Source organism: Corvus moneduloides, chromosome Z (genome assembly GCF_009650955.1).
Source record: "Corvus moneduloides isolate bCorMon1 chromosome Z, bCorMon1.pri, whole genome shotgun sequence".
Classification (NCBI taxonomy): Eukaryota; Metazoa; Chordata; class Aves; order Passeriformes; family Corvidae; genus Corvus; species Corvus moneduloides.
Genome location: NC_045511.1, coordinates 67,719,470 through 67,735,099, shown reverse-complemented (window position 1 = coordinate 67,735,099; position 15,630 = coordinate 67,719,470). Strand labels below are relative to the sequence as shown.

General features: G+C 41.1%; 1 protein-coding gene across 2 annotated transcripts in view; it reads left to right on the top strand.

Annotated features, from left to right (window-relative positions):
- The first annotated feature begins 1,534 nt into the window (after positions 1-1,534).
- Positions 1,535-15,630, top strand: part of POC5 (POC5 centriolar protein) — a 29,498-nt gene continuing 15,402 nt past the window's right edge. Inside the window, exons 1-3 of one of the 2 annotated variants that reach the window (XM_032096556.1) lie at positions 1,557-1,612; positions 6,867-6,966; positions 11,063-11,210. In XM_032096556.1, the coding sequence (XP_031952447.1) occupies positions 6,883-6,966; positions 11,063-11,210 (232 nt within the window). In that variant the 5' untranslated portion in view covers positions 1,557-1,612; positions 6,867-6,882. Of the gene's footprint in view, positions 1,613-6,866; positions 6,967-11,062; positions 11,211-15,630 lie in introns of both variants that reach the window. The other variant, XM_032096557.1, reaches the window with a different exon arrangement.

The window sequence follows — 15,630 nt, the reverse complement described above, 5'->3', positions numbered from 1 at the left end:
ACAAGCTCTGAGGCCAGTGCTCCTGCAGACCTACACAATGCAGTTCCTTTTTACCCCAAATTTAGCCTTAACCGGAACTGAAGATCCTATCACAGATATTTGCAACCAAATTGATTAAAAAATCACGTATTTCTGAAACGAAACACTCCTTCATGCTTACTAAAATCCATCAGCAAATGTAGCCCTTCCATTATGCTTTTCTGGAAACTAACATCAACCAATGTCATTGTAGGCCTTAATGAAACAATGACTGCACAGTGAGTGACTCCTCAGGCTGGAATTTTTGCTCATCAGATCATGCAGACTTTATCAGATGCTGCAGTTAAAAACAGCTCTCCATTGCCACTTTGTCTAAATGAGAACTTCAACAAATGTAGAAGTAGGCTTCTACTATGGGAAAAGCCTTACTTTAGGGGGACTTAAATGCCTCTAAGAAAGGTGAAATTTTGTGGTGGTTTCCTTACTTGCTCAACCATTTTAGAGGCAAAAGATTCTAGAGCAAGATACATGTACTGCTGTGAACATTCAAAAAGGGCAATTATGAGTTACACTTTTGTACCTGTCTCCATATTTTATGCCCAAACTATCTTTCTCGTGTTATCAGACAAAATGTTGATGCAACATAAGGTACAATCTCATACTACGGAGCCTGACCAGAAGGCTTGTGGCACTAGCATGCCCAATGGCATGCTGTAGCCAGAGCTGGGTGCTGTAAATAATTTTAAAATAATATTGCATCATTTCCTGTGTCACAGCTTGCATTACAGAAAGGTCAGTTACGATGGCATCAGGCTAAAAGAAGGCTGGAAAACGGAAGGACTCTCTATCTCTTTCTAATTACAGCCCTGAGATGGCAGCATGGAGAGGCATTTGCCTCGGGCGGGGTGTGAGACACACAGTCCTGCCACGGGGCTGGCCGGATTTAGCTCCCGAATCCATCCCGCCTGTCTGCTTATGCAAGGTTTTATGGAAAGCCTGCCCTGGTGAGAAATGTTGGAAACAACAAGCCAAGAGCTCCTTCTGCAACATTACTGCATAAATTATTCAAAACTCCTGCTCGGGGACCGTTTATAGCTTCATTATTAGCATAGATGGAAGCGTTTAAGAATGAAGGAGTTCCACCAAGGAATTCCCTCTTCGTTTCCTTTTTTTTTTTTTTTTTTTTTTTAAAATCTTCATTCTCCACAGGAATGCCCGTCAGCAGCTGCTCTCCAACATGGACAGACGCAGCCTCCCCCACCTTGCCAAGCCAAACCTTTTAAGCTGGCACGGTCCCTCCCCGGCACCGCCAGGGCCATCACGCAGCGCTCCGGCGGCGAGCGCGGGGCGCGGACCGGGAAGGCCGGGCGCGGGACCCGAACCTGCCACCTCCGGCACCGCCCCCCGCGCCAGCCCCGGCAGCGCCGCCGCCAATCAGCGCGCGGCAGAAGCCGCTGCCGGGTGGGGCTGGCGGCGCCCCCGCGCCCCGGGCTGGCAATTCGATTGGCTGCTTCGCCGCCAAACCGCCCAATCGGAGGGCGCTTTGCAAAGGCGCCCTGAGCCTATCGCAGAGGGGGTTCCTCTTCCGCTCGGGCAGTTTGAAACCGTCGGTGCCGCCGGCCGGAGCCCGCAGGTGAGCGGGGGGGGCCGGGGCCGCGCCGTCCTTCCCGCAGCACCGCTGCTCCTGCCCGGGGGCCGCGCTGCCGCCCGCAACCCCACCCCAAGGTTCCTGAGGGTGCTGGTGGGCACTCTCTGCCCCCGGTGTTTGGGCTGGTTGACTTAAAAGCCCTGTATAAGACAAGAAAAGGAAAATCTCCTGTTCATAATCTGTCGTGTTCCCCGCTGCCTGATCACCTCTGTGCCTCCCTGGTGTCTGTGGGACGCTTAGCGGATTGTCCCTTGTTGTCCCCGGCTGCCATGGCAGCCGCGGTCGCAGCGGTGTTGGCGCTGCCGGCATCGAGGGCAGCTGCGGAGGTGCTGTAGTGAGGAGTTAAAAGCGTGAGCAGCGCTGCTTTGCAAGGGGGTACAGCTAAAGGGAACGAATATGTCCTGCCTCTATTGGCAGGTGGTGTAGTTCTATGACTGGCAGTGTCCCCCAAGGTTCAGTACTGGGCCCAGACCTGTTTAACTTGTTCATCCATGACATGAGTGAAGGGGCAGATGCTGCCTCAGCAAATTCACTGTGAACACAAAGCTGGGAGGAATGGCCAACACCCCGGTGTGCTCTGCAGCCCTTCAGAAGGACCATGACAGGATGGAGAGATGGGCAGAGAAGAACCATCTGAAATTCAGCAAAGGCTGCATGCACCACAGGTCCTGCACCTGGGGAGGAACAAGCCCAGGCACCAGCACAGGCTGGGGCTGACCTGCTGGGGGGCAGCTCTGCAGAGAAGGACCTGCGGGTCCTGGTGGACACCAAGCTGTCCATGAGCCAGCAGAGTGTCCTGGTGCCCAAGGAGGCCAATGGTATCCTGGGGGGCATTAGGAAGGGCATTGCCAGCAGGTCATGGAATGTGATCCTGTCCCTGTACTCAACCCTAGAGAGGTCACCCCAGGAGTGCTGTGTCCAGTTCTGGACTCCTCAGGACGAGAGAGACATGGAGCTCCTGGAGTGGGTCAGCAGAGGCTACAAAGATGAAGGGACTGGAACATCTATTTTAGGAGGAAAGGCAGAGGGAGCTGGGCCTGTTCAGCCTCAAGAAGAGACAAGTGAGAGGAAACCTCATCAATATCTATAATTATCTGAAGGGAGGGTGCCAAGGCAATGGAGCCAGGCTCTTCCTAGTGGTGCCAAGCAATAGGACAAGAGTTAATGGGCAGAAACTGATACACAGGAAGTTCCACCTGAACATGAGAGGGCACTTCTACGTTGTGCAGGTGACCACGCGCTGGAACAGATTGCTCAGAGAGATTGTGAACTCTCCCTCACTGGAAATGTGCAAGAACCACCTGGCTGCAATCCTGTGCCATGTGCTCTAGGATGACCCTGCTTAAGCAGGGGGGTTGGACTACATGACCCACTGTGGTCTGTTCCGACCTTACCCACTACATGATTCTCTTTCATAGGTGTTGAATCCTCTGATCCAAATGAAACCTTAAATTATTTGGAAAGCATCATCTTTAGTTAAAAACAAAGCCAAACCCACAAAAACTTGAGCACAGCTTAATTAATTCAAAATTAAGGAGGAGAGCAACAATGGTGAGTCAGACCAAGATGTTTATAGTTGCATCCTGTTTCTTAAAAGTAGCAGTGTTACTATTGCAGTTGTATGCTTACAGTTTGGAAGAAACTGCTGCTCTTAGCAGGAATCTGTCTTTAATGAAGTCAGACATATGTTTTGACAGATGCTCGGGTAAGTTTAGAAGAACCTGGTAAGCTTGAGGATGTTCTTCTCACTTGTCTTTCACCATGTAATGATTTACAGCTTAGCAAATTAGCTTACTGACCCAGAGGCGGTGTCTTAATATCCCTTGATTTCTCTTTTAGAAACTTATCCGGTAATTTGTGGGACTTAGTGCTTGTTCACTGAGATCAAAGCAGACAAGTTATTCTTAGGCCAGCTTGGCTGAGCAGGGATCTTGTGAAGCTAAGGCAAAAAAGGAAAGCATATGCCCAGTGGAAGCAAAGTCAGGTTACATGGGAGAAGTACAGAGATACAGCTCTCCACAGTAGAGAGGAAATTCATGTGCTCAGAGCTCAATTAGACTTGAAGCTAGGCAGTACTGTAGGGGACAGAAAAAGTAGTTTTTTAAAATATGTCAATAGTAAAAGACAGTCCAGAAATAACATGAGCCTGTTACATGATGAGGATGGTCACCTCACAAACAGGGACACAGACAAGGCAGAAATTAGTTCTTTGCTTCAGTCTGCAACATTGATGCGGTCATTGGTCACAGCCAGCATGGGTTCATGAGAGGAAGGTCCCACCTGAGAAACTTAATTCCCTTTTATGACAAGGTGATCCACGTACTTGATCAAAGGAAGCCAGGTGATGTGATCTTTTTGAATTTCAGTAAAGCGTTTGATACTGTCTCTCACAGGATCCTTCTGGACAAAATTTTTAGCATGCAGCTGGGTAAACACATCATGGGTGAGTAGCTGGCTCACGGGTTGAGCACAAAGGGTTACAGTGAATGGGGTGACTTCAGACTGGGGACCTCTCCCTAGGGGGGTTCCACAGGGCTCCATCTTAGGCCTGGTGCTTTTCAACATCTTCTTGATTGACTTGGATGCAGGGCTTAAAGGTATACTAAGTAAGTTTGTTGACAATACTAAATTGGGTAGGGCTGTTGATTTCCTCAGATGCAGAAAAGCCACCTGGGACAGGGCAACCCTGGATGTATGAACAAACTGGGAAATGAGAGGCTGGAGAGCAGGCCCACTGAAGGGGTCTGGTTGGTCCTGGTCAATGGCAAGCTGAGCATGAGTCAGCAGTGCCCTGGCAGCCAGGATGGACAGCCCTGTCCTGGAGGGCATCAGGCACAGCGTCACCAGCCAGGCAAGGGAGGGGATTGTCCTGCTCTGCTCTGCATTGGGGTGGCCTCACCTCGAATGCTGGGGGCAGTTCTGGCTGCCACAATGTAAGAAAGACATTCAACTATTTGAGATCATCCAAAGGAGGGCAATGAAGATGGTGAAGGGCCTTGAGGGGAAGCTGTGTGAGGAGTCACTGACATCACTTTGGTTTGTCACTCATGATGAAGGAACCTTTTGAGTTTTGTAAGATCAGAGAGTAGTTTCAGTGATAAGTAGAGAACGAGATCCACTAGGTAGCATGTCAGGGGCATGATCTTAGAGAACTGAAAACAGAAGTCAGGACAGTGGTCTTAAGTTATTGAACAAACTTCAGTAAAAACCTTTCTTTTCCACTTCCTTGGACTTGTCTGTGTTCACAAGGAACTCCATTTGCCATCCTGTTTCTCAGAAAAATCAATAGTTTAGTTCTTTGGAAGTGTACTGAGAAGAGAAGATATAACAGTATTTCTAACTTCTGGCTGCAAATACCCATCTAATTCCTGTAAGTTCTAGACAGTTTGTTCTTTGTGATCTTCCCTAATGCACACACACCTTTGAATAGATCCAGGGCTTTTAGAGTAGTCAGGATCCACAATTTGAGAAACTATGTAGGAAAGCATATGAAGTTGAAGACGGCTTTTTAGCATTACTGAAGTATTTTTTGGTATTGAAAGAATTTATCAGCTAAAAGAAGGTGGAGTACTAGTATAGAGCTATTTCACTATGTAGAGAGGATAGAACCAAGGGTATATATAAGGAATAGTTCATGTGAAAGAGGAAAGAAGAAAATTATCAAAGCAGGAGGCAGTGAAAAAGGTGGAGCTGACAAAGGTAGTATTTCTTCTGTCATCTACACACACAGATATACAGAAGTAAAAAGTACAAAGTAAACCTTCATTAGACTTCATTTTTTGTATTCAAAAAATGTGGTTGGTATATGAGGGCTCAGCAGGAAGTAGGAAGATTGTAGTCATGTCTTTTGATCCTTGAGGTACAGGAAATCTCATTATTTGAAATTGTCTTTATACCGTTTTTAAGACATCCATCATCAACACAGAAATGAGCTTGCCATTCTGAAAGGTGTAAAAATAGCTGTGGCAGAGAGAACTTTTGTGGTGCAGGAAGAATCAGTGTCTAGAATAGTTCAAAGAGCAAAAGGATAATTAATGTCTATCTGTATTCCTATATAGAGAGCTACATGGGGTTTTTGATACTTTGAGAAACATTGATTGTGTTTAAGAAGGATATTCCTGCCAGTTTAATGACAGCACAACTAGCAATTTAAAATTTACATTTCTGTCAGAAAATGCATCTGTTTAAAAAACAACTGAGAGTATTATATTTGACAGTTGTAAAGATCTCTCTGAAAATAAATTTTCCTTGCAAATTGTTTGCTACAATGTACAGTAAGTCAGTTCCTCTGGTTATCTACGGTGGTATGCCTTCTCTCCTGACAACTCCCTGCTCAATCTGTCTGATTGTCTTTCATGTGTGTCAGGCACCTGTATCACTCTGTCATTCATTCATTAACAAATTCACCTTGCTTTATATTCAGTTTCCCCTCATTTTGTAATTTCTTTCATCTTTTCCTCCCCCCTATATCCTTTAGAGTCCTTTTCCCTTGTTCCGTCAAGTCTTACCACAAGAGCTTCAGTTCTTCTCTGAAGGACCTATTCAAGGCTGTAGTATATTAAAAGATACATATATCTTTCACAAAGTCTTCAAGCTTCTTATCAATTCTTCACCATCGCCTACTTCCCAAGTACTCAAAGAATGCCTCACTGTCTTGCTTCAAAATTGCTGGAATTATTGGCATTTATTGAACCTAAGGTATTACTTATCCTTCCATATCTGTTTATCTTCCTGGGCCTTTAAGTCAAATAAGGTGGTGGGAGACTGATGTTGACCACTAGGCTTCAGGGTATTGAACAGTAGTGTTCAGGGCATCATCTCATCTTGGGCTATGGTTGAGGTTGTCTAGTGAGTGGGCACATTATGCATTCTTATGTTGCTCTGTAGGAATTTTGTACTGAAACAGCCTGAAAAGCTCAAAAACAATACTGTGTGAATAAAATGAGGGATTGACGCAGGAGGGTATCTCTAACTGCAATAACTGACATCGTTGCTTTGGGGTCTTTCCTTGGGGTTTTCTTATAAGTTAATGAAAGTATTTGCATGATTTTGAGTGTGCTTTGGATCAGGCAGTTTCCTGCCTAGCGTTATATAATGAGACTATTCAATCAGTTTAGTGCACAAAATGGGCATTGATCCAGTTGTTACAACAGGATCTCTGTTTCTGGGGAAAATGTTGATGAGTATGTGTTTATGTACTGAAACCAAAAAATGAAGTTCAGCTTCTACTGTTTTATAGACTTACTTTGTGCAGAATGTCATCTGATGAGGAGAAAAGCACAAGTCCAGTTTTGCCAAAAGACTCTGTTCAGGACAGTTCTGTTTCTTCAGATCCTCAGGTAGGAAAGAGGCAATATCATTTGATTTACAGTCATGGCATTTCATTTGGCAAAGGATAACTACAAGGAACTCTAACTAACTCTAACTCTGATAGTGCATCTTTTTTGTATTTTACGTACACAGGAAAATAATAAAAATGTTAATGTAAAGAAACAAAGTAGACCACCAAAAAAAAGAGATTACAATATGTTCATTTAGATTCCACTTTTGTGCATTTCACAAGAAATTTATGTAAAAATTCTTATCTAAACTTAAGAGTTTGATCAGCTGCAAGTAAAATAGGTAGTTTTCTTACCTTTTTTTCCAAGTGTTATTCTTCATTTGTGTTAAGTCTTATGAAGATGCCAGAATTTGACACAGTAGGATAGAAACCCATTATTTTTGAGAGATGAAGGGTAACTATATTTTAGGCTTCCCCCATGATGTTGTAAGAACTGAATTTTTTAAATGGATTTATTTCCCTTGGAGTAGTACTATGGCCAAGTTAATCACAGAAAGGAAATGACTGCTTTTTGGTTTTTTGGTTTTTTTTTTTTTTACTTTTTGTGTCAAATAGGTCAGGATATGCTGTAACTATAATACTGGGGGGTTTCTATTTCTGTGCTCATTGTTCTTTCAAGAGAATGCAATGGTATTGGATAAAGTCTTTGTGTTATTATTTTAAAAGCAGCAGATTCGCATCATTTAATAATTGGTTATTCCTATTTGAACAGTGGGTTGTGTGGTTTTTTCTTTGGTCGAATACAGTCCAAACCAGGACAGTTTTGACAATAACATGTTTTGCTAGTTGCCCTGTAGAAATGTATCTCCACATTTGTCACCTGGTGAAATGGGCATATACAGCAGCAGCACTGTTTAGTTGAGGGGTTTTCTTCTTTCTTTTTTTACTATGTGGATTGACTTGTACCTTTAAAACTACATCTTTACAGGCAATTCATTTCTGCAGCTCATATACTTTTCTATTTGTGCTCATCTCATGGATAACTTTTCGTAATCTTTGTTTAAGAATAGTAATGCATCTGTGTTTCCAATGCTTTTTGTAGTCAGAGAACAAGATAAAACATCATGCTACAAATTTTGAAGGACCAGAATTTTCTGTTATGATCTGGTTGATTATCACGGAGGTTCCAAGGCCACCTTGTAGAAAATGATAAACTTAACTAATGAATGACTGTTTTGCGAATGAGAACATGCCTAGAGTAGTAGAATAGTTCCGGTTGGAAGTGACCTACACCAATAATTGGAGAAACTGCCTCTGACTGTTTTGTGACTGACCAAAAGTTAAAGCATGTTATTAGAGGGCGTTGTCCAAATGCCTCTTAAACACTGACAGGCTTGCAACATCAACCACTCTCCCTAGGAAGCCCATTCCAGTGTTTGATGGCCCTCAGTGAAGAAATGCTTCCTAACATCAAATCTGATCCTCCCCTGACACAATTTTGAACCATTCCCATGCATCCTGTCACTGGATCCCAGGGAGAAGAGATGGGCATCTCCTCTCACTTCCCCCACTCAGGAAGCTGTAGAAAGCAAAGAGGCCCCTCAGCCTTCTTTTCTGCAAACTAGACAAGCCCAAAACTACCCCTAGTAGGAGTTTGTTACTGTTGAAAAAGAAGAACCCTGGGGTAACAGCTGATCAATTGGAATGTTGACAGGGTACTCTACTCCTTTTAGATAATTTTGGAAGGTCTGTTCAGTTTTGTTTGATCGGGCCTTTTTGATAATGTGTTGCTTTTAAATAGAAACCAGATTATTACTTTTCCTTACAAAGAGATCCACTGGCTCTTAGAGAATTCCCATTACTTATAGTTGGGTTTTGCAAGACTTTATCCATTCAATCTGTTCTTGTCATATTGTTTAGTAACCTTGACTTCAATTCTTTGTAGTACCTGTATATTTTTATTTAAAAAAAGAAAAAAATTTATCAAACAAGTCTGATTTTTTTTTGGTGCCATTTGTTCATTGCATCACTGCATTTACTTCTACAAAACAAAGGCATTAAACGGTCAAAACTCCACTGACCTTCAGGTCATAGAACTATATTCCTCTAATTTTATACATGAACAGAATTGTTTGCAGTTGACAAAACAGCTTGAACGTTTTGTTTAAAGCAGAACCAAGGTAGTAAACCAAAGATATATTGTTGACTTTATTTCATTATGGTTTTATTTTAAGTGTACTGGTCGATATTGCATTCCAGTTGTTGCGTGCTTGTTATGGTGTGTTTAAGATTGAGGTAATACACTTAATCACTCAGTGTTTCCCTACATATTCCCACTGCCGTCTCCAGGATTATTTTTTTCGTGTGCCTAAACTTCTGGTTACAACTGCCACGAACTTGCATCTGATATCTAACCTACTATGTCCTTAGAATTGACTAAAATAATCATGGAAGCAGCTGGATCAGCTCTGTCTGAGAACTAACTTGTTTGTGGGGAAGAATCGGTTTTACAGTGCTATTTGGTTAAATGATCTCTTTGAAGAAGACAGAGGTGTGATCTGATATCTTCTGCAGAATCATTTAATTTATATTAGTTAAGGCTAATATTGGCTTTTTTACTCAGCTGAAATTTTGCTGCAGGGAGTTTGGTATGGTTCCATGTAGTTCCTGATTGAATAACAGATCAGAAGATATCTGTTTTCTTCTTTTGATATCTTCTAAAATCTAAACTGCATACATTTAGAAAGATACAGCTATGGAAAAATTGGTAGCTTGTTGATTTGCAGCTAACTATATACCTTTTACATGGAATGTGACACACTTGCTTATCCAAAAGATACATCATGTATTTGTAATTCTATAGCTTCATATACATTTATTTAGGCTTTTACTTTGAACATGATAGATTAGAAGATGGGAAACGGACATTTCAATGGAAACTAGAATTCGTCTAAAATGTGCCAATCCTAGCTTCCTAAATTCTCTAATTAATTGAAACACACAAAAATATAGAAGTTACACTGAAAGTTTTAAAGTATTATCCTTTTCAGTTATTGGATTCAAAAACATATTACGTGTAATTGGTACCTTTCATTAATTGTTTTCACTCTAACTTTCCCTGGGTTGAAGGGGAAATTAATTTTTGAATTCACACTTGATTTCTGAGGTTTGACCTAGTTAGGATACTGAGCAGAACTAATACGATAATACTAAGTGAAGAAAAAATAACTGCTTGTGACCTGGCTTAGTATTTTCCAATGGGCATTGTTTTCCAAATCTTTAATTAGTAAATTTGATTGGTTTTAGTATGTAACTGCTACTAGAACTTGTTTAATTAGTTACTGGATTGTGTGTTTAAGCTATAATACAGATTGTTTACAGTTTCACAATGAACACTACATACCTTCATCCTGAAAATCTGTTTCATTAGGAGGTATCAAAAAAATATTAATTGGCTTACTTTTGTGCATAGTATAATACCACGTACTACTTAGATACGTTTATAACTTCTTAATATAACTTTCTTAGTTATATATACACATTCCATATACCTGTATAATTTTTTAAATAATTAATATGAGAATAATTATAGTTACTCTAAACAAAATTGTGTATAATCAAATCTCTTTTGATGATTGGCTTTGCAACTTCCACCAAAGAAATTGTAATGTTACAGAATGTGAAGTGTGACTGTGTTCAGTGGCATCTTTGTCATGGCTATAAAAATACATGCTTTTCTTTGAAGCACTAGTAGTAGTGATTAGAATTAATAACTAACATGATCTGTTAATCTGCAATTAATAACTTACATGATCTGGAACTGGAGTTTTCTTCCAGTTCCTGTTTTTGTTTTAGATGCCTGTCATAGTATCCAATTCTGGTATCTGGCAGAGTCTTTCTGTGCAACTATTACAGTGCATCTAGTTGTAATCAGAAGGAGTGTGAACATTAAACAAGAGAAAGTTAAATTATTATAATTACTGTAGGAAAACAGCTCACTTTTGCAACTTGAAGGGAAATCCTCTTAGTTCTCACCACGATAATAAAAAAGCCTTTCAAAATTATAGAAAATAATTTGGACTTCTTCTTACATATGCCTAATTTTTAAAAATGTAATTGTAGTTTTATAATTCTTTGTCACCCCTTTGCAACAGGATGAATATGAAGAGCTGTTTCGTTATACTGTAGTAACTCCGAGGTTTGAACAGTGTGTCTCAAAGTTGCCAGAACCTGCCTCAGAACAGAGACCAGCTGACAGAGCTTCCAGGCTAACTGATGATGCCAGTCACCGTAAAACTCCAGGTAGTACTCCCAAGGCTGTGTGTTGAGCTTACAAGAACAATGATACAAATTTTATGGCTTACATTTTTTAATAGCTTCAGTTTGAAAAATATATGTGCCTCATCTGTAGTACCTCTGCATTTTGCACAACAGGAAATTTAGGAAGGCATATTCCCTGAAGTGTTCTCTCTCTCTCTCTCTGACATCACTGTTAGATGACAGCATTGATATGCTGACAGTTCTTTGTATTTTGTGGTGCAGATGTTTAATAATTGGTTGGTGTAATAACGGTAAAAGGGATACCCTTATTACAGTATATACTTCGTTGAAATTTGATGGGTCACAGCTAGTGTTCCTGTGATACTTGTACCGCCATGATGGAGAAATGTGTATTGAAACAATGATTGTTTGGAAGGGAGAATTACCTTAAAAAGGCTTTGCGTAATGACTAAGCATGTCGCAACATGAATGTCATTCTTGCTTTTTTAGTTCGATCATGTTATTATAGTTTTATTTTACTGCTTGGTATTTAGGACTCTGAACTTAGTGTCTTCACTGTGATGCATTAGTAACATTGATATTTGTGACTATGTGTTGTTTGCGTCTGTCACTAGCATTTAGATCGAGAATTTGCTTTGATTGAGAATTTTGCTTTGCTGTTAATTTTTCTTCAGAAGCAATAGTGAACAATCACACCTGCATTATTTCTTTTCCAGGAAGTTAAGTGTAATCAGGAAAAATTGACTTTAACTTCTATTCTTTATCATTCTATTTAATTATAAAAATAGTTAGCCTTGGTTTTGTCTTCTCTTTTAGAATCTTTGTGAATGACTTTACTGTTTAGAGGAGCAAGTGACATATTTATACCTTCCAACTTGGAAGTTTGGTCAATACTATTTCTTTACATTTGTAGATTCTGAATCAACTGCTAGACAATCTGTATGGAAGGATTAAGGCTGCAGGAGATGGCAAGTTGTAGGTGATGGCAGCTGCATAATGACCTTTAGCCTTTCTGTCCATCTTGTCCTACCTACCTGCTGCTCTTGTCTTGACCTCATGGCACCATTCCCAGGATACACCTGGCCTTAGCATGAGCTGTGTGCTAGCCAAATTCTGAGCTGGATTTACATGAACAATTACGGCATGAGCGGAATGTCTGCAGTACACAGATCACAGGGCAGCTGTGACTCCTGTTGCCAGTCTCTGTATATGAACTGTCATGACACAAGCTGTCCCCAGTTTCTGCAAAAGTCTGTGTGGGTTGAAGGCAGCTCAAGTCCATTGCTATGTTAAAAGTTCATTTTGCTGGTTCCTTAGTTTTTATACTGTGTTGGGTCAAGCCATGCTTGTCTGGCTAGCACAGAAATGCATTCAGAGTTCTTAATTATCTAAGGCCAGTTATACAACCATTTGATCCACTCAACTGGTGCAGCCTTTTATGAAAAACAAATAGAGCCCCTTCCTGTGTTGAGATAACTTCAGCTTTCTTTAAAACAGCTGTGGTCACTCTCTGTATTCTTCCCAGAGCTCCATGAACAGATTGCTTACCTCCTCTGAATGTTCTTCCATTATTGATCAGTCACATTATAAGTCACAGATTGCCAGGATTCAGGTACACTTGCAAAACTCTTGGTTTGTAGAGCAGTTAATGTCAGCTGCTGTAACTGTTTCTCAGCCTGAGTTGTTGTTCTTAAAAGAGCAGTAGAAAATTTCAAACCCAGCTATGTGGAATTACATTATGGAGCAAATTTTAATTTGGGTATTGTCCTCAGTGCTCTCTCTGCTTAGAGTTTTGTCTCCCAGTTTGAGTGGAATATTGTTTTGTAAGGGAATTTTTGTGGTTTATAATACTGCTGTTCATAACAAAGAATGTCATAATCAAAGCACTAAACTTGTGCACTCTTTTGGTACATACCTGTATATTCTATTTTCAATCATATTTGTCTGAAGAGAAAATTGTAGCTAGCCACCCAGTCTCCTGTCTGTCTTTAACTCTTTCAGAGGTGTTATGCTCTTACTTTTTAATTTTTTTCCTTGGGTGTATTGGGTTTGCCTGGCCAGGCTTTAGTAGTGGGGGTGCTAAAGAAATGGCTTCTGTGAGAAGCTGCTGGAAGCTTCCTCCATTTCTGACAGAGCCAGTCTCTGGCAGCTCCAAAAGACAGGAGTGCAGCTGGCCAAGGCTGAGCCAATTTGAAATGTTGGTAATGCCTCTATGATAAGAGATTTGAGAAGAAAAAAAAGTTTTGCACAGTTTTAATCGTGACCACAGAAGAACGGAGTGAGAATGTGTGAGAGAACCACTATAAAGGTCATTGAAGGAGGAACAGCAGGTGCTTCGGGCGCTGGAGCTGGGATTCCCCTGCAGCCTGTGGTGCAGACCATGCTGACACAGCTGTGCCCCCGCAGCCCATGGAGGAGACCCACGCTGGAGCAGGGGGATGTTTCAGAGGAGGCTGTGACCCCGTGGCAAGCCCACACTGGAGCAGGGTCCTTGCAGGGACCTGCAGACCCATGGAGAGAGAAGCCCATGCTGGAGCAGGTTTCCTGGTAGGACTTGAGACACCATGGGAGACCCACACTGGAGCAGCCTGTCCTTGAAGGACTGCACCCCATGGAAGAGTGACCCACACTGCAGCAGTTCACAGAGAGCTGTTGCCCATGGGATGGACTCACATTGGAGAAGTGCATGGAGAACTGTCTCCCATGGGAGGGACCCCACATGTTGGAGCAGGGGAAAGACTCTCCCTGAGCAGTGGGAGAAACAAGGTAACCCTCATTCCCTGTCTCCCTGTGCCACAGGGAAGGAGAGAGGGATGGGAGAAAGATGTTTTTGAGGTCTTATTTTACCTCTCATCCTGCTCTGATTTTGTTAGTGATAAATTCAATCAATATCTCTAACCAGAGCCTGTTTTGCCCATGATGGTATTTGATGAGTGATCTTTTCTGGTCCTTATCTCAACCCATGAACCCTTCATTATATTTTGTCTGCCCTGTCCAGCTGCAGAGATGAGTGAGAGAGTGGCTTTGGTGGGTGCCTGGCATCCAGCCAGCATCAACCCACTAAATGGGGCTAAACATGTAGCCTGTCAGGTCTTTGTTCCTTTTTATGGCCATAGAAGTGAGAGGACAAAATTCCATTCCCTTGGTTGCTTCTCTTGAAATGTTTAAACAGCATTATCTTTTTAATATGCCTGTTGTTATCAAATCAGAATAGCCATTTGCAAGCTCTAGTTAATTGTCATGGGACAGGGTAAAGAAATAGTCTTATACTTGATGGTGATAAAAATTTTGCATTGTAGTTGTCATTAAAAGAGTTGTATTGCTCATTACAAGGAACCACTCATATTTATTATCTTTGCAAAGGGCAGCACCCTGCAAAATACTATTCGTCTGTTATTTTCAAAATGGGAAAAAAATTATTAAAAACAGTAAAGAAGTTGCTTCTGAACTTCCCAGAGAATAGAAAAGAATATTTACACGGGCTCATCCTGCTTCTATCAATTGCATGCTATAAACAAGCTTCCTTTACTACTTTATCAATATATGTGTTTGCTGTTCAAAATATCACTATGTTTTCTCAGCCTGAGAGAGAGATGGCTCATACCTCCTTGAGATAGAGCTTGAAACAATCCAGTTGTGAAAAGATTGTTTCAGCCCTTAGGAAAATATCTGATCAAAATCTTGAACTCTTCTATATAATCACTAGTACTGATTGATGGTGATTGTGTTTTGAAGGCCACAATGTTAATGGCCTCAGAATACCTTCTTTTTTTTATGATAGTAATAACAAGACTTTGAATGAACTGTGAGAAAACTAGTTAAATTCAAGTTTAATACTATACCTCTAATGCTGATCAGGTGGGATTGTTTACCAGGTTGTTTCTGAAGGATGGTTAATTGTTCTTTTGGCATTACTTGCTTGTTCATACTAAAAATCAGGCTTTTTGACATTTGGCTCTAATGCTGCTACTGTGTTAAAATAACAAAATCATAAATTATTAGGTTAGTGTTCTATAACTCTGTAAACCAAAACGAATATCTGTGCTGAGCATGGAGTTAAAACTTGAACGTTTGCTCTTCTGCAGAGCTTCTCAACTTTGCAATGTGCTTTCCCCTTCTCCATTTGATGCTGTTGGGACCAACAGAGTTTCCAATGCCATGTGATGCCTTTTGAAGTGAAGTTCTGTTTATGAAGTATTCTTTGGTCTGGATGCTACCATTATAATGGTAGAAGTCTGATTACTAGTAATCTCTATTTGTTGCAGAAAATTTAAGTAGTAGTATAGTATCTTCCCTAACAGCTTTCAGCCAAATAAGAAAAGTAATTGAAATAAACGTGCTGTACTATTCAATTCAGTTCAATGTCCAAATGCTTTTAAACTTTGAAACATAAAACTTAATTTCCTGTTCTTGTTACCAGTTTAGTTGATTAAATTTGAAA